General features: G+C 41.0%; 2 protein-coding genes across 2 annotated transcripts in view; both read right to left on the bottom strand.

Annotated features, from left to right (window-relative positions):
* Positions 1-24,484, bottom strand: part of LOC109927112 (glial cells missing transcription factor 2) — a 1,179,481-nt gene that overhangs the window by 800,068 nt on the left and 354,929 nt on the right. The window lies entirely within an intron of this gene.
* The window catches only part of LOC125486561 (serine/threonine-protein kinase MAK-like), a 221,916-nt gene that overhangs the window by 148,046 nt on the left and 49,386 nt on the right, over positions 1-24,484 (bottom strand). Inside the window, 1 exon segment of the mRNA XM_048614462.1 lies at positions 21,460-21,581. Within this exon segment, the coding sequence (XP_048470419.1) occupies positions 21,460-21,581 (122 nt within the window).

Here is a 24,484-nt window from a genome sequence, read left to right as displayed (position 1 = left end):
AACTTTGCCAGAAAATCCTTTGAGGGATTAGACATTTATCCAGCTACAAGAGTTTACCTTTTGTTTAGAAAACTCAAGTGCACCAACCTGTCAGGCCTTACAATTTGTACAACCAATGCTGCCTATTCTGCAAACTTGATCAGTTTGATACCTTCACTTTTCAGCCTAATTTCTATCTCTACTTTTGCACACAAGACAAATGACAGTGGACCTTGCAGAATCATGGAATTGCTTCTTGAGTCTATATACAAGGTGGTCTTGGCTCCTTCTGAAAAGCCTCTGGGTATTTAGTTAGATCTTTACTCAGCCATTTTCTAATTAAAAGTGAGCACCAATCTAGGTGATTCTTTCTCAACACATTTGCTCCATCAAGTTGGGACCCAGTCTTTTATTGCAAGCAGTAATAAAAGGGCCAGCTTCTTGAGGAGAACCAAAATTGTACCCTTAAATCTATAAAGGCTCACTGCTTTAGGTTCTCAGTCTAGCCAAACTCTTCTGCAAACTTGAGAAGTTTGCATAGAGAGTGGTTCTGCAATCACTGAAATGCTGTACTGGTATTGACCTCCATTAGAACCAGGTGACTATTTGAATCGTTTAGCAACATTTAAATTAGAAAAAATTAAATTGTGCCAAACCAGATGGAGATGGAAATTCCAGGGTGTGCACTCTTGTACAGCAGCCTATGAGTTCTTACTCAATTGAGGTCTTGGATTCTTGTGGTCAAGTCCACCTACTGGGAGAAGCTAAAATGGCTTGCAGGTCCAGATCCTAAACAAAAGTTTTAGCCATTTGGTCAAGGCTTGGCTTAGTTTTTTTGCTGTGGGGGTAACCAAGAGTTGCTCCATTCAGGGTATGTCTTGAATGAGACTATGCAATTGCCTGCATTCAAGTGGTGTTCCCCATGTTCAACTAGATTGGCAACAGTGTCAGCTTCCATCAGAATATCCTGCAGCTCATATGCTCCACTTCTAGAACAGACTAGTACACAGGAATAGACTCCTTGGTCTGCAGTGTTATGGCAAACATGTCACCAAATTAAGCCAAGATAACAATATTTAGAGCTGGATGAATACAGCAGGCCAAGCAGCATCAGGAGCAGGAAAGCTGACGTTTTGGGTCGAGACCCTTCATTTTTCTGAAGGAAGGTCTTGACCCAAAACATCAGCTTTCCTGCTCAGCCTGCTGTGTTCATCCAGCTCTACACCTTATCTCAGATTCTCTAGCATTAGTTCCTACTATCTCTGTACCAAATTAAACTAGTCTTTTGCCTGTCCTTAGTCCAGATCCCTCCATTCCTTGCATTTGGGTGTGCTTATCTAAAGTTCCTTAAATGCTGCTATCATCTGCCCTCACCACTATCCCTGACAACATGAAAAACCTGGCCTCATCTTTGATATTTCTCCCTCACCTTAAATGCACACCTAGTGTTATATAGTGCAACCCTAGGAAAGGTTCTGACTGTCAACCCTACCAATGCATCTCAAATTTTAAAGAAGTCTCCCAAAGCCTCAAAACAGTTCTCTAGCCTCTCCTTACAAGCTCATACTAGGTTACTACCTAGATTAGAGGGTAAAATTCTCCTGCACCCTCTCTAAAGCTTCCACATCCTTCCCAAAAATAAAGCAGAACTGAACTCAATACTTTAAGGGTGGCCCAACCAAAATTTTATGAAGCTGCAAAGTGACATCTTGACTTTTGTACTCAATCCCCTGACTTCTTTACCACCCTATCTACTTGCATGGCCACTTATGGAGCTTGACTTGAACCCCAAGGTTCCACTGTACATCACTGTTCAACATCTTGCCATTAACTATATACTTTTCCTTAATTTGATCTCCCAAAGTACAGTACCTCACATGGATTAAACACTATCTGCAACTGATCTATATCCTGCTGTATCCTTGACAACCTCCTACACTAGTCACAACTCCAATTTTGTATTATCTGCACACTTACTAATCCACCCATCTACATTTTCATCCAAGTAATTTCTACACAATTACAAACAGAAGTCCAGTATGGATCTCTGTCAACTAGCACTAGTCATGGAGCTCCAGCCAGTAAAAGCCCATATAGTGTTGGAATGGTGAAGCCAAATCTGAATCCAAGTGGCCAAGTCACCATGGATCCCATGCATCTTCAGCTTCTGGATGAGCTTACCATGAAGGACCTTAAAGGCTTACTACAGTCTACATAGACAACAGCTACTTCTCAAGTGTCATTGCGAAGGTGGTAACAAAGATGATCACATTAGTAAGACATAACATGCCCCCCCACAAAGTCATGCTGACTGTCCCTAATTAGGCTATGCTTTGCCAAATGCATGTGAACCCTATCCAAGGATTCACTCCAATAGCTTCCCAACCACCAATGGGAGACTTACCAGTGTATGTAGTTTCTTGCATTATCCTATTCCCCTTCTTGAAAGGAGAGAAGATTAGCTACACTAGTCCTCTGGGATCTCTCCAGTAGAGAGAGAGTGTAACAAAGATCTTGGTCAAGGCCACAAGAATCTCCTCTCACCTAGCTTAACATTGGATTGATACCATCAGGCCCTGGACACTTATCTACCTTAATTCTCTTCAAAAAGGCCCAACACCACTTTATTCCTGATCTTTATACCTTTACATATTAGCACACTCCATACTAATCTCATTATCCTCCAGACTTTTCTTGTGGGGATACTGACAGAGCCTCAATAGATTCCCTCCTTCATCCTTGAGTGATCCAACCTTCTCCCTAGGTATCTTCCTGTTTTTAAAGGATGTATAGAATACCTTGGGATTCTATTGAACACTATTTACACAGGTTATTTATAAAACACTACAGGTCACAAGCCCTGTCCAGGGAATTGCATTTGCCCAGAAAAAATACACATTTTTCCACATACTAACCCCACTTCAACAACAGAATCAAATGAGTCAAGCTTCACAAATAACAGCATGGTATCAGAAATGCTTACCACAAGTCCAAGACAACTGTTGACAGTGAACTTCTTCAGGAATGTACTTTTCTCTCATCATCACTGAAACAACTCCACCACATCTACTTTTAGCTGCACATGGGGACTCCTTGACACTAAGCCAACTTCCTAAAACACAACTCTCAGAATGAGCAGAACCTCTGACACTTCCCTTTTTATCTGTCAACTAGGGCTCCCTGATTGGATCAAATTAACAGCCCCAATCAGGGAATTCATATTCTATTTGTCCACCTGTCAGACATCATTCCAATCACTGCATTTTTCATTCAACCATCTAAAGTTTACTTGATTGCAGTTTGATTTTCTCAATGTCTTGCCAGATTCTTAATTAAGGGATTCCAGCATTTTGCAATTAACAGACTTACTGACCTAGAGCTTCCTGATTTCTGTTACCTTCCTTTCTTAAATTTAAGTGCTCTATTTGCAGATTTCCAATTTGTTGGGTCCTTTCCAGTATTTAAGCGTGTTACAACTAATATATCCATGATGCAGTCAAATCTTTTTTAAGACGCTTGAGTACAGGCAATCAGATCCAAGGGACTTGTCAGCCATTAATACACCTTTTTTTTGTGTCTCAGAAAATTGATTGTTTCAAGCTCCTCCTTCCTTTTAGTCTCTTGATGTTTTACTATTCTAGGTATGCATTTGCTTCTTCTACAATGAAGACAGATATAGAGTACTTGTCCAAAATCTCTGCCATGTCTTTGTTTCTCTTTGTTAATTCCCTAGACTCATCCTCTAAGGAGACAATGTTTACTTTAGCTACTCTCCTTTTTATATATTTGGAGAATCACATTGTCAGTTTTTGAAGAAGGGTCTAGGCCCAAAACATCAGCTTTCCTGCTCCTCTGAAGCTGCTTGGCCTGCTGTGTTCATCCAGCTCTACAACTTGTTATCCCCTTTATACTTCTTGCTGTTTTCTCCCACACTAATTTCTTTCTCCCTGATATTTGATCAGTCTCCTTTGCTAATTTCTAAGACAATCCTAATCCTTAGCCAACCATTAATTCTCCCAGCATTGTGTGCATTTTTTTTCAATTTGATACCATACTTAAGTCCCTTAGTGAGCCACTGATGGTGCATCCTTCTGCTGTAGTCTTCCTTTCTCAATATATTTTCATTGAGAATTATTATTTATAGAACAAAAGAACAAAATAGAAGTACGGCACAGAAACAGGCCCTTTGGCCATCCAAGCCTGTTCTGATCATTATGCCCTGACTAAACTAAAAACCAAACCTTCTGCCCTTATTCGGTCCATATCGCTCTATTCCCTCTCTATTCATGTAACCATCCAGGCACCTCTCAAATGTCGCCATGTGCCTGCTTCCACCATCTCCTCTGGCAGTGCATTCCAGGCTCCTACCACTCTCTGCATTAAAAAACTTTCCTTGCACATATCCCTTAAACTTTCACACTCTCAGTTTGAATCCATGCCCCCTTGTAATTGGAACTTCAACCCTGGGAAAAAGCCTCTGACTATTCACCCTAGCTATACCTCTCATAATTTTGTAGACCTCTATCAGGTCTCCTCTCAGCCATCATCTTTCCAGTGAAAACAATCCTAGTCTTCTTAACCTTTCTTCATAGCCAATGCCCTCAAGACCGGGCAATATCCTGGTGAGCCTTCTCTGCACTCTCTCCAAAGCTTCCACGTCCTTCTGATAATGTGGCAACCAAAACTGCACACAATAGTCCAAATGCGGCCTAACAAGGGTTTTACATAGCTGCAATATGTTTTGCCAACTCTTGTACTCCATGCCCCAGCTGATGAAGGCAAGCATGCCATATGCCTTTTTAATCACTTTGGCCACCTGTGTTGCCACTTTTAGGGAACTGTGGACCTGCATAACCAGATTTGTTGTATGTTAATGTTCATAACGGTTCTGCCACTAACAGTATCATTCACACCTAAATTGATCCTCCAAAATGCATCACCTCACATTTTTCTGGATTAAACTCCATCTGCCATTTCTGTGCCCAAGTTGCCAATCTATCTATATCCTGTTGTATCCTTTCACAATTGCTGGCACGACCAGCAACTCCACCAATCTTTGAGTCATCTGCAAACTTATTAATCAGACCACCCACATTTTCCTCCAGATCATTCATATCTACTACAAACAACAGAGGACCTAAGGCTGATCCCCGTGGAAGACCACTGGTTACCAGTCTCCATTCTGAAAAATACCCTTCCACCGCTACCGTCTGTTTTCTATGACCAAGCCAGCTTTGTATCCATCAAGCCAGCCCACCCGGAATCCCATGTGATTTTCGTTTTTATACCAATCTGCCATGTGGGACTTTATCAAATGCCTTACTAAAGTCCATATAAACTACATTCACATCTCTTCCCTCTTCAATTATCTTTGTCACTTTTTCAAAAACTTTAATCAGGCTGATGAGATATGACTTTCCCCGTATGAAACCATGTTGCTTGTCACTAACTAGTCCATTTTCTTCTAAATGTGCATATAGAACATAGAACATAGAATATAGAACAATACAGCACAGTACAGGCCCTTTAGCCCACGATGTTGTGCCAAACTTTTACCCTAAACCTAAGGTCTATGTGACCTCCACCCCTACCTTATACTATCATCTATATGTCTATCTAATAGCCGCGTAAATGCCCCTAATGAGGCCGACTCCACTATCCTCTCCGGCAATGCATTCAACGCCCCGACCACTCTCTGAGTAAAGAACCTACCTCTGAGATCTCCCCTATATCTATCTCCACTCACTTTCAAACTATGCCCCCTCATAATAGCTACCTCCACCCTAGGAAAAAGTCTCTGGCTGTCTACTCCATCTATACCTCTGATCATTTTGTACACATCTGTCAAGTCACCTCTCATCCTTTGTCATTCTAAAGAGAAAAGCCCTAGCTCTCTCAACCTTTCCTCGTAAGACCTTCCCTCCATTCCAGGCAACATCCTGGTAAAAATATATCCTGTCCCTCAGTATCTTCTCCAAATATCTTCTTTAAATGTCTACCACTGCGCAGCTTTTCACCTATTTACCTAGTCACAGAGATATACAGCACGGAAACAGATCCTTCAGTTCAACACATCCACGCCAACCAAATATCCTATATAAATCTAGTCCCATTTGCCAACATTTAGCCCATATCCCTCTAAACCCTTCCTATTCATATACCCATCTAGATGCCTTTTAAACGGTAATCATATCAGCCTCCATGAATTCCTCTGGCAGGTCATTCCATACACACACCACCCTCTCAAAGAAAATATTCCCCTCTCACCTTAAACCTATGCCTTCTAGTTTTGAACTCCCCTACCCTGGAGAAAAGACCTTGCCTATTTACCCTATCCATGACTCATGATTTTATAAACCCTTATGAGCTCACCCCTCAGCCTCCAATGCTCCAAGGAAAATAGCTCAAACCCTCCAACTCCGGCAACCTCCTCATAAATCTTTTCTGAACCCTTTCTAGATTCACACATTCTTCCTATATGAGGGCAATCAGAATTGCGTGCATTACTCCAAAAGTGGTTGAACCAATATCCTGTACAGCTGCAACATGATCTCCCAACTCCCATACTCAATGCATTGACCAATAAAGGCAAGCATATCAAACGCCTTCTTCACTATCCTATCTACCTGCTGTATTCCCTGGAATATATCCAGGGAAGTTATTTGGGTGGAACTGAGAAATAAGAATGGGTTGATTACCTTATTGGGATTGTACTATAGACCTCCCAATAGTCAGTGGGAAATTGAGAAACAAATTTGTAAGGAGATCTCAGTTATCTGCAAGAATAAAGCGTGGTTATGGTAGGAGATTTTAACTTTCCAAACATAGGCTGGGATTGCAATAGTGTAAAAGACTTGGATGGAGAGGAATTTGTTAAGTGTGTAAAAGAAAATTCTCTGATTCAGTATGTAGATGTACCTAGAGAAAGTGCAAAACTTGATCTACTCTTGGGAAATAAGGCATGCAGGTGACTGAGGTGTCAGAGGGGGAGCACTTTGGGGCCAGTGACCATAATTCTATTAGTTTTAAAATAGTGATGGAAAAGGATAGAATGGATCTAAAGATTAAAGTTCTAAATTGGAGGAAGGTCAATTTTAATGATATTACGCAAGAACTTTCAAAAGTTGATTGTGGGCAGACATTTGCAAGTAAAAGGACGGCTGGAAAATGGGAAGCCTTCAAAAATGAGATAACGAGAGTCCAGAGACAGCATGTTCCTGTTAGGGTGAAGGGCAAGGTTGGCAGGTGTAGGAAATACTCGATGTAAGGAAGCATATGTCAGGTATAGACAACAGGGATCGAGTGAAACCCTAGAAGAGTATAAAAACAGTAGAAGTATACTTAAGTGGGAAATCTGGAGGGAAAAAAGGGGACATGAAGTAACTTTGGCAAATAGGGTTAAGGTGAATCCAAAAGGATTCTGTAAATACGTTAAGGACAAAAGAGTAACTACAGCGAGAATAGGGCCCCTTAAAGATCAGCAAGGCCACCTACGTGTGGAATCGCAGGAGATGGGTGAGATATTAAACGAGCATTTTGCATACATGTTCACTGTGGAGAAAGATATGAAAGATAGAGAATGTGAGGAAATAAATAGCGACATCTTGAAAAATGTCCATATTACAGAGCAGGAGGTGCTGAAGGTCTTAAAATGCATAAAGGTAGATAAATCCCCAGCACCTGATCAGGTGTACCGTAGAACTCTGTGGGAAGTGAGGGAAGAGATTGCCGGGCCCCTTGCTGAGGTATTTGCATCCTCGATAGTCTATTGTAGCCAAATCTGTTTTCTTAGCTTTGTAATTTCCTTCATTTAAATTTATGGCACCAGTTTTAGAACAAAGTTTTTCACTCTCAAACTCAATGTTAAATTATGATCATTCTGAGCTGAAGACTTGTTACTGTGAGACTATCATTCAATATTGTCTTAACGCATGTTAAAAATTCTAAAGTAGCCTGTTCGCTGGTTGATTTGTTTCACGAAATTGTCCCAAATACATATGTGACTTCACCTTCAGGGCTATCTCAACAGTTTAATTCATCCAATCTGTGAAAAACTTAAAAACTGCTGCATGATTATTGCAGTACCTTTTATATAAGGTCTCATTATTTATTGATGTATACTCAGTCCTATAGTACAGCCAACATTAAGAGAGCTACAAACTACTCCCATCAGCAACTTTGTTCCCTTGCATTTTTTTTATTGGAACAGTTAAAAGCAAAGTAAGAATGTCAGAATTAGATGAATGCAGATATGTGAAAAGGTTCTAAGACTAGAGAAGTTTACAGAAATAAGGAGAGGTATGGACTTGGAGGGATTAGAAAACAAAACAGAAACTTTTTTTAAAATCAAGGTGCTACTGTAAGTCAGTGAGCCCAGTTATGATGCAACTTGGCACAAGTCTGAGTTCATGAGCAGCAGAGTTTCGAAAGACCTCAAGTTTAAGGAGGATAGAATTTAGCAGGAGTGTATTGGAATAGTCATGTCTAACAGAAATCGATTAAGGTTTTGGTAGCAGATGAGGTGAGGTGAAGTTGGATTATATTTTGGAGTTGAAAATAGGTGGTCTTCATGTTGGTGCAGATATTTGATCATAAGCTAATCTCCAGGATAAATGTGAACAGTCTTGATTAAGATTCAGGCAATTGTCTGGGAGAGGGATGGACTCAGTAGTTGGGGGACAGAGTTTTTTTGGAAATCAAAGACAGCAGTTTTAGACTTCCCACTTGGGTCAAACAGTTTGATAAGTTAGCAACAGTGGAGGAGGTGACAGGTCATAGTGTAGTTGAGCTGCATGTCATTAGCATACGTATGAAAACTGATATGTTTTTGGATGTAGAATTTGTGACAGCACGGTGGCACAGTAGTTAGCACTGCTGCCTCACAGCGCCAGGTTCGATTCCACCCTTGGGTGACTGCCTGTGTGGAATTTGTACGTTCTCCCCGTGTCTGCATGGGTTTCCACCATGTGCTCAGGCTTCCTTCCACAGTCCAAAGATGTTCAGGTTAGGAGAATTGGCCATGTTAAATTGCTTCATAATGTCCAGGGATGTGCAGGTTGAGTGGATTAGCTATGTTACGGAGTTATAGGGATAGGGCAGGTTTGGGTGGGATGCTCTTTGGAGGGTCGGTGTGGACTCAATGGGCTAAATTACCTCTATCTGCACTGTAGGCATTCTATGATTCCAACTGAGAAATAGAAGGACCATGAGAGAACTGCACCCTTATTCAAACTAGCAGCGAAGGATAAGTCTGTTGAAAATAGGCCAGTCAGATTAATGTAGTAGTTATGTTTTAAGAAACAGTAATACAGGAGAAAATTAACAACCGTTCAAACAAATGTGGTCTGATAAGGGGTCTAGCAGAGATTTGTGAAGTGCAAATTGTGACTTGATTCAGTTTTTGACGATGTTGTAGAGAGGGCGGATGAAGCCAATGCACATTATGAAATGGATTTTCAAAAGTCATCTGGGAAAATATCACGTTAGGTTTGCTAGCAAATTTGAAGCTCACTCATTACAAAGGGCAGTTAAACACACAGATATGGAATTAGCTAAAGAATAGAAATCAGAGTTGTAGTGAATGGCCACTTTTCAGATTGAAAGTAGATACACAGCCAGCATTCTCAAAGTACTAGGATCACTGCCATTTTTTTGGCATACAATTTGGATGGGAGAGGATATAAGGAACAACTTTGAAATCTGCAGATGACACAAATTACAAGTGAGTAAACAGAAGGGAAGATGGATGATAGCTTGGATGGATAAGCTGGTGCAAAGTGCAAACACAGCAGACGATATTCAATACAGAAGTTACTTCTGCAAAAAAAAATGAGGAAAGAGAACATATAGACAGACATGGTCCCAAAGGACCATAGGGCTGCTGTCTCATTAGAGTGACGACTAGTGGCAAGTTTGTCCTGAGGGTTTCGAAATCTCAGGAAGGGCAAGGTTGAGAATGTGGAATCTTCATGGTACCTTAGCTGGTGTGGGAACTGAAGCTACACTGTTGGCATTACTCTGCTTTGCATTCCAGCAAATTGAACTAACTGATGCCTGTTGGTTTGCCATAGAGAATACATAGTACAATGTTAAAAGGATGTAAGAGAGACCTTGGATGTTTGTGTGTAAATCTTTTAAGAGGGCACAAAATGTAAAAAAAAATCAGTTAATAAAGATATGGGATCCTGGTCATTATACTAGAGGAACAGAGCACAAAATTCAGGAAAAACAAAACAAAATGCAGTGAAAATTCAGTCTAGCAGCAGCTATGGAGGGAGAAAATGGGTCAACAGCCTGGATTTCGTGTTCTCCAAACTAAGTATGGGTCACGTAACTTCAAGGGCAGCGAATGCTTGTCCCCACTGACAGGAAAGCCTACTAGATTAAGCTCTAATCAGCCACTTAAGAACTGACTGGCAACATTGTTGCTGTACACAAGCCTCAACACTGATGTCCCAGCCCACCGAAAGCTGCTGTATAATCAGATCTGGAACAATGAATGGTCCTAGAAACTAAGGCTGCCACAGCGAGAAAGGTAGATGGATTTTATTGTTTTGTGAGATTGCAAGGTGAGGGGGTTATCCAAGGCAAGTGCAGATGGTTGGCTTTCAGCAGCCATTTCTGTGTCTCTCATTCACACATTCAACTACTCCAGATTGAGGAAATGCAGGACCCTGTTTAACCTAGCAGTCAAGCTACGCTGGGAGGGCAGCCACTTTCTTACCTAAGATAACAAGGTGTAGAGTTGGATGAACACAGCAGGCCAAGCAGTATCATAGGAGCAGGAAGGCTGACGTTTCGGGCCTAGACCCTTCATCTGGGAAGGCAGGTAAATAGGATGGTAATCGGTTAAGTAGCAGTTAATTGAGCATTTAGGGATCTTTATTATATCAGGTTGAAAAGAACACGCATGAACATTCCCATTCATAACTCAACTGCCAAGGTGGCAGAAAGTGGTCAGGTATCTTTGACAGTGCTAACTTGTCCAATTATTTGTCCTATCTGCCACAGCCCCACCAGTCTAGGAGCAAAAGTCTTGCCCAACATTTCAGGTTGCAACATTTCAACAAAACCCAGGAACCTATGAAAAATTTTTATTAAGAATCAGTTTTTTCCACAGCTGCTGTAGTGCATCTAATTCTGGGCATCCAACTTTAGGAAGGTTAAGGCCTTGTGGGATGGTACAGAAGAAACTTATTAGAATAACGTCTTGTAGAATCACACAGAAAAGGATGGGCGTAAGACTAGCTCAAGTACTTTTGCAGAGAAGTAGTAAGGATTTGACATGACAAATGGCCTTCATCTATATAGTAACTACTTCATAATTCTACCTATGCTTTCAGAGAAAGGCAGTAAAGCTATTTGCCAGACTACAGATGCTACAGTTGTTTTCCTTGGTACAGTGAAGGCTAAAAAGCACTCAGAGAAGAGGAGCAAGAATAGGCCATTCATCTCATTGAACCTGCTCCACCATACAACTAGATAATGGTTGACTTTCTTCTACAAAACCATTTTCCTGCCCTACCCATATCTCTTGATATTTTTAATATCTTGAAATCTAGCAATCTGTCTTGAATATATTCAACCCACAGCCCTCTGATAGGAGAACACTAAAAATTCAGCACCTCTATGTTTTTGTTAATTCATTCATGAGATGTGGGCGTCACTGGCAGTTCAGCATTCATTGTGCATCCATAATTGTCCTTGAGAAGATGGCAGCAAGCTGCCTTATTGAACCATTGCAGTCCATATGCAGTAGGTAAACCCATAAAGCACGTAGGGAGGGAATTCCAGAATTTTGACCCAGTGACAATGAAAGAATGATGATATAGTTCCAAGTCAGGACTGTGAGTGGTTTGGAGGGCAATTTGCAGTATTGTTCCCATGTAGGGTCAAAAACTATGGAGCTGGAGAAGCACAACTGGTCAGACAGCATCTCAGGAGCAGGAAAGTCAACATTTCGGGCTGGAACAATTGTGCAGGACTCAGCCAGTCCTGAAGAAGGGTTCCGACCTGAAGCTTTAACATTCCTGCTCCTTGGAAGCTATCTGACCTGCTGCGCTTTTCCAGCTCCACATTTTTTGACTCTAGCTTCCAGCACCTGCAGTCCTTTCTGTCTCCAAGTCACTGAAAACCATACTGTAAAGTATGCCCACCTTGAAGAAGTTTTCCTCCTTCCTCCAAGGAGAGCTTAATGAGTCTCTCTCTCTCTCAGTGCAATCCCCTGGTTATCTCCTCTGCCCTGAAACTCTTCAACCAGCCCAGAAGAAGGGTTCTGATATCTTTCATTCTTCTAAACTCTAGACAATGTAGGCAAAGTCTCCTTAATCACCCTTCATGGAACAATCCCACTCTTCAAATAGCCCAGAAGAAGGATTCTGGTCTGAAACATTGATGTTTCTGCTCCTTGGATGCTATCTGACCTGATGTGCTTTTCCAGCTCCACAATTGTTTGACTCTAGCTTCCAGCATCTGCAGTCCTTTCTGCCTCCTTGTTCCCATGTATTTGTTGCCCTTGTCCTTTTGGATGGAAGTAGTGATGGGTTTGGGCGGTGCTGTCCAGTGATGTGAAGAAATTCCTCCTCACCTTAATCTTTAATAGCCAACTTTTATTCTGAGACTGTGTTCCCTGGTTCTAAATGTTCCTGCCAGTGGAAACATTCTTCAATGCTTTTAGGTCCTATTAAACTTGTTTCATTGTTGCATTGAGCTCCCCTTTCATTCTTCTAAACTCTAGACAAGGTTGGCATAGTCTCCTTAATCACCCTTATAGAACAATCCCACCCCCAAAATTCAGTCTGGTGAATTTTTATATTGCATTCTGTTTGTGGCAAGTATATAGGACACCAAAACTGTATACTATATTCCAGGTTCAATCTCACCTAGGCTGTCTACAATTGCAGCAAAACTTCCTTATTCCGGTATTCAAATCCTCTTAATAAAGGCCAACATACTGTTTGCCTTCCAAATTGCTTGCTCTACTTTCATTTTAGCTTTCAGTGATTTATGAACAAGGAAGCCCAAATCTATTTGAAAGTCAACACTTTCTAATCTCTTGCCATTTAAGGAATGCACTGCATTTCATGTTTTTTTCCTATCAAAGTGAATAATTACAGTTTGCTACATTATATTCCATCTCCCATGCTCTTGCCCATCAAAATAGTCTGTCTAAGTTCTTTAAAGCCTCTTGTATCATCTTCATCGCTCACATATTCATCTAATTTTGTGTCATCAGCAAACCTGCAGATTTTACACTTGATCTCCAAATCTAAATCACTGATTGAATTAGTGAACACTTCAGACCACGTATTTGTGGTACTCCACTATTCACGCCCTGTCAATCTGAGAATGACCTGTTCATTCTTACTCTGCTTTCTGTCTGTTAGTCAATTCCAATATTTCAATATATTATCTGCAATTTCATATGCTCAAATAACACAGCACATCCACTCATCCCTGTTCATTTTATCCTCATAAATATCAATATGTATGACAAATGTGGTTACCCTTTCATGACTTCCAATCCTACTATAGCAGATGGTGAAAGTTGAATTCAATGAATAAATCTGGAATTAAGAAGAATTCCAATGATGATCATAAAAATTCATCTGGTTCACAGATATATTTTAGGAAAGGAAATCTGCCATCCTTATCTGTTTTGGCCTAAACACGATTCTATCTACACCCAAAGCAATATGGTTTACCCTTGACTCCTCTCTGTAGGAATCCAGAAAGCCACTAGTTGTATCAAACTGCTCTGAAACTCAGAAAAAGGAATGAAACTGACGGATCACTCAGCCTTGACCGAGGCATTGAAAATGACAATGCAAAACCCAGTCCTGTTGACTCTGAAAAGTCTTCCTAAAATTGGGAGCATCATCTCAGATAGTAGTCAAGCGATAGCCTAATATATTCATACTCATGGAAGTATATCTATAAGATACCACTCCCAGATACCACTGTCATGTGGGTAGACCCTTTTCCATTGGTGGGACAGACCACGAGAGGTGGTGACAGTGGTATGCATTGGGAGGGAATTGTCCTAAATTTCATGGCATCAAGTTGAACATTGACAAGGAAACCTCCTGCTGATTATGGTTGTATGGGCATGCCAATTCACAATGCTGTATGCATTGCTTTTCATGATGAAGACTCCTTCCACTATTCTCTTGGTCAACAAGATGTAGTGTATTGCATGTTCACAAGAAGTTACAGTTTACATTGGTGTACTAGACATTGTTACAGTGACCAGAGGTGGACCAGATATTAGGTGTCATTCCTTTGAGATCCTAAGTGAGATCCTAGTAACACTAATTGAGAGGATGATTCCAATGCCCATCACCAAGCTTGGTTTGGTACAACTAAACTGACCAAACCGGCCAAGAAAGAACTGTTAGATTATGTTTGAGGTGGTTGGGGAGAGAACAACTCACTTGACGTCATCCTTAGCAATCTATCTGTCACAGATGCACTGGGCCTTGCCACTTCAGCACTTTAGTCTTTGGCACTGGGGGCTGCAGAATAATTGTGAACAGTGCAAAAGGATTTTGAAGGGGACCAGACTGTAAAATGTGGCTGGGAAGGTCAGAAAGAAGGAGTTGGATTGTTAACAGTCAGCATCACCCTGACTTCAAAGGAATGGATGTGACTGACTGCACTCGGCATATGTCTAGGGCTGTTTGGGAAGGATAGATAGGTGTAGGCGAGTGTAAACAGATATTGGGACTTGTGGAAGCAAGAATCCTAATGACAAGACAGGATGAGCTACTAGGAAGGGGATGTGGATATTAAGGGACTCACTTATATGGTTAAGCTGAGGCTGTAAGTTGCTGTGTCAGTGTCACCTTCCATTGTCTGAATCAAAAGTACACTATGAGAAGAAAATGGCTGAAACCACATTTGGAGTGGGAGGGTTAAATGACTCAACCTGTCAGGGAGGAAGCTTAAGAACAAACTGTTCAGTTGCTTTTAAAGGGGAACTACATAGGTCATATGCACCTAAAAGGTCTAGAGTAAAGGCCTATAGGATGCACACTCCCTGGTATATCCACTGCTTCTACTTTGTACACAGACAATGCACACATGAGGATCATCATTCAGTTCCAGCAGCACACAAATCTGTTGTTCCATCTGATTGTTGCTGATGTCATCAGCTCTATGTGCAAAGTGCATTGCATGAATTCACATATTTGGAATGAACTGTTGCTGGATGGTCTGACAATGCATTGAGCACCTACACAGACACACTGAAAACCAGATGCATGAAAGTTAAAGTTCACAAAAAATGTATACAAATTTAGAAAAATGAGACAACCTGGTTCACCTGTACCATCAAACTGTCCTTGCAATGTTTTCTTCCTTTTCTCCTACCCTCTGTATCCAAGTGCATTCCTTCGTCCTGCAGTTTGGGTAGAGGCACCCTGGAGCTTTGATGGGGTGACCCGACGGGTACTTGTGCTTAGACCAGGCAGACATACTGAACGTTTTCTTGCCAGATACAACTTGATCCTTCTCAGTTTTGACAAAAGACCTTTATATCCTCTTTAGCCACAATCGAGCTCACAGAAAATTGGAGAATAGTCAATGTTGTCCTTTTGTTTAACAAAGGCAACAGGGATAATCCGGGAAATTATAGGCCAGTGAACCTTACATTACCGGTAGGAAAATTACTGCAGGAGATTCTCAGAGGCAGAATTTATGCACATTTGGAAACAAATGGATTTATTAGGGAAAGTCAGCATGGCTTTGTGTGGGAGAGCATGAAATCAAATTTCTCCGCTGAGGGTAGGCTGATTTTAATAAGATCAGATATGATTTGGCCACAGTGGACTGGGAGGAGATACTTTTAGGTAAATCTGTTTCAGAACAGTGGGATGCATTCAAGAAGGAAATATGGACAGAACAATGTGGAGAAATATGGTGAATACTGTCAACATGTTTCAATAAAGGTGATAACTTCAAATTCTGTGAACTGTCGATTTCAAGGAATATTAGATTAAGAGAAAAAGGAAGGCTTATGGAAAATACCAAGGGCTCAAAACAGCAGAACCCTAGAGGAGCATAGAATGTACAACTTAGAAGGAAAGTTAGGAGAGCTAAAAGGGGATATGAAAGGATACTGGCAGTAAAATACAGTAAAATCCAAAGTTTTTTTTACAGCTACATTAAGTGTAAAAGTATAACAAGGGAAAGATAAGTCCCACTAAGGACCACAATTGTAATTTTTGTGTGGACCTAGAGAATATGATGGCTCAGTAGTCAGCAACATTGCCACATAGTGCCAGGGATCCAGCAATGGGTGACTGTCTGTGGTGGTTCAGTAGTCAGCAACGTTGCCACTTAGTGCCAGGGATCCAGCACTGAGTGACTGCCTGTGTAGAGTTTGCATGTTCTGTGTGGGTTTCTGCCGGGTGCTCCAGTTTCCTCCCACAGACCAAAGTTGTGCAGGTTAGGTGGATTGTTATGCTAATTTGTCTGTTGTGTCCAGGGATGCATAGGCTAGGTGGAGTGGCCATGGATTTGCTATAATTTTTGCCCACTTATTTAATCTATGTCTTTATAACTTCTTTATGCCATCTTCACAGCTCACTTTGCCAGATCACGTTAACTAGCTCCGCTTTCACATCATTCCAAATGCACTTATTTAAGTTCAGAATACTAATTTTGAAACCACACTTTTTTTGCTCAAACTAAACACAAAATTCAATTCTGTCATGAATGCTGCTATCTATGAGTAAGATCATTAATTCTATCTTGCTACAAAACATCAGATCGAGTATTGCCCAATCTCTGATTAACTCCAGTTGGTTCCAAAAAACTATCCTCAAAACATTCTATGAACTCTTCATTTAGGCAATTTATCCCCATCTGATTTTTCAAGGTTTAGTGAACTTGTGTAATTTTTCTCTATTATGTTGATACTATTAATTAACAGAGCCACCCCCCACCATTTCCTAGATTTTTGTCCTTCTTAACTGCCATGTATCCTTCAATCCTCAATTCCCAATCTGTGGCAACTTGCAGCTTCATCTCTGCAAAGGCTTTCAAATTGTATTTATTCATTTCTTTTTGCATAATCAGTTGATTTGTTTTGAGTGCTATGTGAATTCAGATACAAAGTCTTTAGCTTTGCCCTTTTATATTTTTGCAACCACTCGCTTTACCTAATGATTTACACTTAGATTTACATTTTCTATCTCATCCCATCATAGTAATTTTCTCATTTCTCATATTCCTAATCTATTCTCAATCGTCAGCAAAATGATAGAATAGTTCACAATAGTGAAATCAAGTGGTACTTGCTCAACAATTTCATAGAAACATGGAAATTAGGAGCAGGAATAGGTCATTTGGCCCCAGCATCTCATTTTCCATTTGGGAACTCTACAGCCTTCTGGACTCAGTATCAAATTCAACAATTTTAAGGCTGGAGACACCTTCCCCAATGTCCTTACCCAACCTCCACACCAGGCCTTATTATCACGTGGTCTGTTTTTACACACAACCTATTGTTAATCTTAATTCTCCTCATTAGTAACTATTCGTTCTTCTAGGCTGATTTTTATCCACTCCTTTGTCTGTCCAACTGTTCTTCTCTCTCTGCGGGCTTTATCTCCACCTATCGTTTACTCCTTAGCCCTTCTCCCCACTCTATTTTCTGCATAAAAACCAATCTTTTTTTCTGAGCTGCCATTAGTTCTGAGTGAGGGTCACTGGACCTAAAATGTTAACTCTGATTTCTCTCCACAGATGCTGACAGACTTGCTGAACTTTTCCAGCAATTTCTGTTTTGGTTAGGTCATTTGGCCCTTTGAGCCTGCTCAGCCATTCAGTAGGATCAAGGCTGATAATCCAAATCATCCAACTCTATTCCTGCTTTCTCCCCATATACTTTGATCCCTTTATCCCCAATAACTATACCTAAATCCTTGAAAACATTCACTGTTTTGAGCTCAACCACTTTCAACAATGTGGCAGAGAATTCTACAGGCTCACCACCATCTGGATGAGGAAATTTCCCATCTCAGTCCTAAACAGCCTACCCCATATCCTTAGATTGTGATCATTGTTTCTGGACTCCCTGGTCAATAGGGACATCTTTCTTGCATTTATCGTGGCTAGTCCTGTTAGAATACTATAGGTTTTTTATGATAACACTACACCACCTCCACCCCCACCCCCTCATTATTCTTGTAAACCCCAGTGAATCTAGTCCTAACTGGTCCAGTTTCTCTTCGTAGTTAGTCCTGCCATCCTAGGAGTTAAACTGGTAAATCTTCAGAAAACAGAATACTGAAGAAATTCATCAGGTCTGGCAGCATCTGCGGAGAGACTGGTATGATTCTTCTTCAGAATGTCTGTGTACTCCGTCCAGAGGCAAAAAAAAATTCTTCCTCGCTTAAGGAGACCTAAACTGCACACAATACTCCAGCAAGGTCTTGTACAATTACAGCAAAGCAGCTCTGCTCCTGTGCTCAAATCCTCTTGCAATGATGGCCAACATACCATTTGCTTTCTTCACAGGCTGCTGTACATGCATGCTTACTTTCAGCAATTGGTGCATAAAAACACCCAGATCTCATGGAACTGCTGCCTTTCCAAAGCAATTGGCATTCAATAACCCATCTCCCTGCTTTTAGCTCTGAAGTGGATAACAAATCCATTGGCATTCAAAAAATAACCCGTCTCCCTGTTTTTACTCTGAAGTGGATAACGTCACATTTATCCGCATTGTACTTCATCTGCCATGCAATTGCTCACTTACTTAACTTGTCAAAATCGCACTGAAGCATCTCTGCATCCTCCTCACAGTTTCCCTCCCACTCAGCAATGGCTACAAACTTGGAGATATTACATTTAGTTCCTTCATCTAAATCATTATTATATGTTACGATTAGCCTAGCTCTAAGCACTGATCCCTGTGGTACCCCACTAGTCACTGGCTGATATTCAGAAAAGAAATGTTTATTCCTACTCTTTGTTCCTGTCTGCTAAGCAGTTCTCTAAACATGTCTACACTAAACCATATCCCATGCACTTAAATATACTAGTTAATAACATTCAGTTTGGTTCTGCCAAGGCCTCATTACAAACTTGGTTCAAACATGAACAAAAGAGGTGAGGTGAGGTGAGAATAACTCTTTTTTGACAGCAAGGTAGGATTAGACAGAGTATGGTATCAAGGAACCCTAGCAAAATTGGAGTGAGTGAGAATTGCAGAAAAATTCTCCACTGGTTCAAACCATATCCAGCACAAAGGAAGATGGTTATGGTTACTGAAGGCTAAACATCTCAGTCCCAGGACATCTCTGCAGGTGTTCCTCATAGTAGTGCCCTGGATCCAACATTCTTCAGCTGCTTCATCAGTGACCTTCCTGTCATCATAAGGTCGGAAGTGCAGATGTTTCTGGTGATCTCACAATGTTCAGTACCATTTACAATACCTCAAATACTGAAGCAGCCCTTGTTCATACATAGCAACTCAAGGACAACATTCAACGTTGGACTTATAAGTGGCAATGAATATTCATGCCACACATGTGCCAAGCAAAATTCATGTCTAATAATAGATAATCTACACATCACCCCTTTATAATCAACAGTAGTACTATCATTGAATCCCCCACTGTCAACAACAATTATCACTGATCAGAAGCTTAATTGGACCAGTCGTATAAATACTGTTGCTACAAGAGCATGTCGCAGCTAGGAACTTTGTGGGCAGTAATGTCTGTTCACCATCAACAACGTACAAGTCAGAAATGTGATGGAATATTTTCCACTTGTCTGACCAGGTACAGTTCCAATAGCACTCAAGGAATTAAACACCTGGACCACTCCCTCTGGCCTTTCACCTGCTCTCGATCTTCATAGAAGTTCATAGAATCCCTACAGTGTGGAAACAGGCCATTCGGCCCAACAAGTCCACACCACCCATCTGAATGAGCATCCCACCCAGACCCATTCCCGTAATTTCCCATGTCTAACCCACTTAACCTAAGCACTATGGGCAATTTGGCATGGCCAATCCACCTACCCTGCACATTTTTGGACTGTGGGAGGAAACCGGAGCACCCGGAGGAAACCCACGCAGACAGAGGGAAAATGTGCAAACTCCACACAGACAGTCGCCCAAGGCTGGAATTGAACCCGGGTCCCTGACGCTGTGAGGCAGCAGTGCTAATAACTGAGCCACCATGCCGCTGATCTGTTAAATCAGAACTGTCGACGTAACATTGGTCGCCTCAATTTCTCTGCCCTCCTCCTCCTTACCCATTCTAACCTATCGTCCCGGTAACTGTCCATACTCCATGCAAAAAAAAAGTTCTGAGGAAGGGTCACTCAACCCAAAACATTAACTCTGATTTCTCTCCATGGTTGCTACCAGACCTGCTGAGATTTTTCAGCAATTTCTATTTTTGGAACTAAACACCATCTACGCTACTTGATTGGCACTCTATATACACATTCAAAATTCATTCCCTTCACTACTTTGTAAGGTAGCAACATTGCAAACCATCGACAAAATGTAATGCAGTAACTCACCAAGGCTGCTTTGAAAGCATCTTCCAAACTCACAATCTGTACCACCAAGAAGGTGGAGCACATGAGTTGCATGGTAACACCACTACCTGCAAGTTCCCCTCCAACTGACATACCATCCTAACTTGGAACTATAATGCTCTCACTGTCACTGGGACAAAATCCTGGAGCTCCTTCCCTAACAGCACTGTACATATACCCCCAAAGACAACAGCACTTTCTTTCTCAAGGGCAATTAGGGTTAGGCACTAACTGCTTGCCTAGCCAGCGATACCTACTTTCTAGGAATGAATTTTCAAAAATGCTGATGCTGTCCAAACCTCTAATAATTTTCTAAATCTCCAATTTTCAAATTTGACAGAGCCTTCAAAACAGATCAGATAAATACTTCAAGAAGATTACTTTTCAGATATAAAGGAAATAAGTACAGGAATAGAGTATCTGCATTACTCTGTGAAAAAGATTTGAGGAGCAAAATGCCTTGCTTCTATTATGTGATTTCATCCTAGTTCAAGGCTGGAGAAGTACTCCTTAAATTACAACTCTTAAATTTGTCTTAATCAAATTTCATTCAGGAGAATGCCTCCTGAATGAAAGAGAATCTCTCTTTATCCCATGTCATTGACTCCTATGCATAATAACTTGTCACCACTCTCTCATCACATAATCTTTTAATAATTATTTGATACATCACTTGAATTGGTCCCTTGGAGATAACAAAAAATTTAGGGTAGTACTATCTAAGAATATGATATGTGATATGATTGACATGTCTGTACAGTTTTTTATGAGATGCTGCATGTTCCATAATAGTTATGTGTATAGTAGCTTTTATTGTAAAACAGCACATCACCAAATCCACTGTAAGCATCATCATTAGATATTTGCTGGTGGAATTTTTAAAAATAGATTATAATAAATTGCTAAATGAAAACCTACCTGTTTTTCATTAGTTGGTATAGGTTTTCTTTCATGTATTCAAAAACAAAGTAAAGATGATCATTTTCCCTTATAACTTCTTTTAGCTTGATAACATTTGCATGGTTTAATTTCTTAAGTGACTGAAAAAGAAAACTACATTGTTAATCTACTAATTATAGTATATGGAAAACATTAGGGAAATCTTGACTGCCAAAGTTAATTGAATTTTTGAAGTGGTAACAGGAGGCAATGTAATTTATCCAAAGTTCCAAAAGCCCTTGGATATGGTGCAGCAAATTCAATTAATGAATACAGTCAGAAAACGTAGAGTCAGAGGGCAAGTAGCAAAATGGATTGTTAGTTGACTTCAAGACAGGAAGCAGACAGTGTTACTCAAAGTGGGCATTGGCATTTTCGATCACCAGAGGGGGGAAGTTGAGGTCCTTCAAATAAGAGGACATCTGGGATGGGGCAAGATGGGGCATTCCACTCCTGCACATCCCAGATGTCCTCCTATTTCAAGGTCCTCAACTTCCCTCCTCTGGTGATCGAAAATGCCCTCAACCGCATCTCTTGCGTTTCCCGCATCTCTGCCCTCACATCCCCTCCCCCCAACAAAGTAAAGACAGAATTCCACTTGTCCTCACATATCACCCCACCAACCTCTGCATCCAGTGTATCATTCTCCGCCACTTCCGCCACCTACAATCCGAACCCACAACAAAAGATATATTTCCCTCCCCACCCCTATCTGCCTTTCATAGGGACCATTCTCTCCACGACTCCCTCATCCGCTCCACACTCCCCGTTAACCCCACCATCCCAGCCTTTCCCTGCAATCACAGGAAGTGTTACACCTGCCACTACACCTTTCCCCTCACCTCTGTTCAAGGCACAAAACAAACCTTCCACATTAGACAGGTGTTCACTTGCACATCCATCAACTTGGTCTACTGCACCTACTGCTCCCAATGTGGCCTCCTCTACATCGGTGAGACCAAGCGGAGGCTTGGAAACCACTTTGTAGAGCATCTGCACTCTGTTCGCAACAAACGACAACACCTTCCAGTCCCAAACCATTTTAACTCCGCCTCCCATTCCTCCAGTGTCACAATGACGCCACCCACAAACTGGAGGAGCAGCACCTCATATTCTGCCTGGGGAGGCTATAGCCCAATGGCCTAAATGTGGATTTCACCAGTTTTAAAATCTCCCCACTCCAGGCCTTATCCCAGAACCAACCCGCCCTCTCATCCCCACCTCCTGGACCTGACAAAACCTGTCCATCATCTCTCCCACCTATCCGCCCCTCCCAACTCACTGACCAATCCCCACCACTCCGTACCTGCACTCACCTATCACCATCCCACCTACCTTCCCCAGCCCCACCCCTCCTCTCTCTATTTATTTCTGATCTCCCTTCCCGCTCCTCATTTCTGAAGAAGGGCCCCGACCCGAAATGTCAACTTTCCTGCTCCTCTGATGCTGCCTGGCCTGCTGTGTTCCTCCAGCTCCACACTGTGTTATCTAGATTGTTACTCAAGAGTGACTTCAGTTAGGAAATGGTTGGTATTCCTTTTGTTGGTATTCCAAAGGATTAGTGGTGTTCAAAACTTAAAATTATGATTTGGACTTTGGAATCAACAGCACAATTGTTAAATTTGCAGTTGACAATGTTTTGGGAGAAAGGCAGTAACAGTAATGGCTAATGCTAAAGAGGACTGCAACAAATTAGAGGAGGACATAATAAACTTGTAGGATGTGCAAATAATTGTCAATGCAATTCACAGATAAATGTGGTATTGTAAATTTGGTAGGAATAATAAGAGAAAGTGCAAGTGTTGGTAGGGTACAGCAATAAAACTACAAAATATCAATCATTGAAAGTTAGCAAGGAAACAAATGAAAGAAAAGTAAGTGCAAGCTTTTATTTCTCGAATGATTGAATGGCAAATCAGGCAAGTTATACTAAATTGTATCAAGGCCTGGTTACACCCCACATTACAGTACTGTGTGCCATTCTAGTGGTATTCAGTTTTTAGGAAGGACTAACAGGAAGGAAAAGGAGATGGGGTAATATTACTGGTTAAAAAGGACATTAACATATTAGTGAGGGAGGATATTAGCTCTAATGAAGTGAAATCTGTGTGGGTAGAGCTCAGAAACACCAAGGGGCATAAAATTTTGGTGAATGTTATATATAGACTCCCAAACTCAGTATTACTGTTGGGGAGGGCATTAAACAGGAAATTAGAGATGCAAATAATAAAGGCATAGCTGTAATTTTGGGCAACTTTAATCTGCATATAGTTTGGGTAAATCTAATCAGTAACAATGCCACAGAGGACGAATCCCTGGAGTGCGCAGGAGGTGGTTTTCTGGATCAATACGTTGAGGAACCAACAACAGAATCAGCTGTCCTAGACTCAGTATTGTGTAAACAGAAAGGAATAATTGGCAATCTAATTGTGCTTGGACTCTTGTTAAGAGTGACCAATAATATAATGAATTCTGCATTTAGATGCAGAGTGATATAGTTGATTCTGAGAGAAATGAAACTATAAAGGCTGGCTATGATAAATTTGGAAACATTACTTAAAGGGATAACCATGGATTGGCAAAGGCAAGCATTTAAAGCGTGCATGGAGGAACTACAATAATTACTCATTCCTGTTTGGCATGAAAAGAAAACAAGGAAGACGCCTTGACCATGGCTAACGAGGGATAGCATTAGATCCAAGGAACGGGCATTCAAATTGTCCGGAAAAAGCAGAAGACTTTAAGATTGGAAGCAGTTTAGATTTCAGTACAAGAAGTCAAAACATTGATTAAGAGGGGAAAATGAAACATGAGATTAAATTTACAGGAAACATACAAACTGATTGTAAAAGCTTCTTATCAGTATATGAAAATAATATTATTAGTGAAGATAAATGTAGGTCCTTTACAACCAGAAAAAGGTAAAGTATAATGGGGAACAAAAAGTTGGTGAACCAATTAAATCCGAGACAACAAGGTGCAGAGCTGGATGAACACAGCAGGC

Source organism: Rhincodon typus, chromosome 2, assembly GCF_021869965.1.
Source record: "Rhincodon typus isolate 14 chromosome 2, sRhiTyp1.1, whole genome shotgun sequence".
In the NCBI taxonomy this organism is placed as follows: Eukaryota; Metazoa; Chordata; class Chondrichthyes; order Orectolobiformes; family Rhincodontidae; genus Rhincodon; species Rhincodon typus.
The sequence above is the reverse complement of the archived record's forward strand: the minus strand, read 5'-3'. Positions and strand labels throughout refer to the sequence as shown.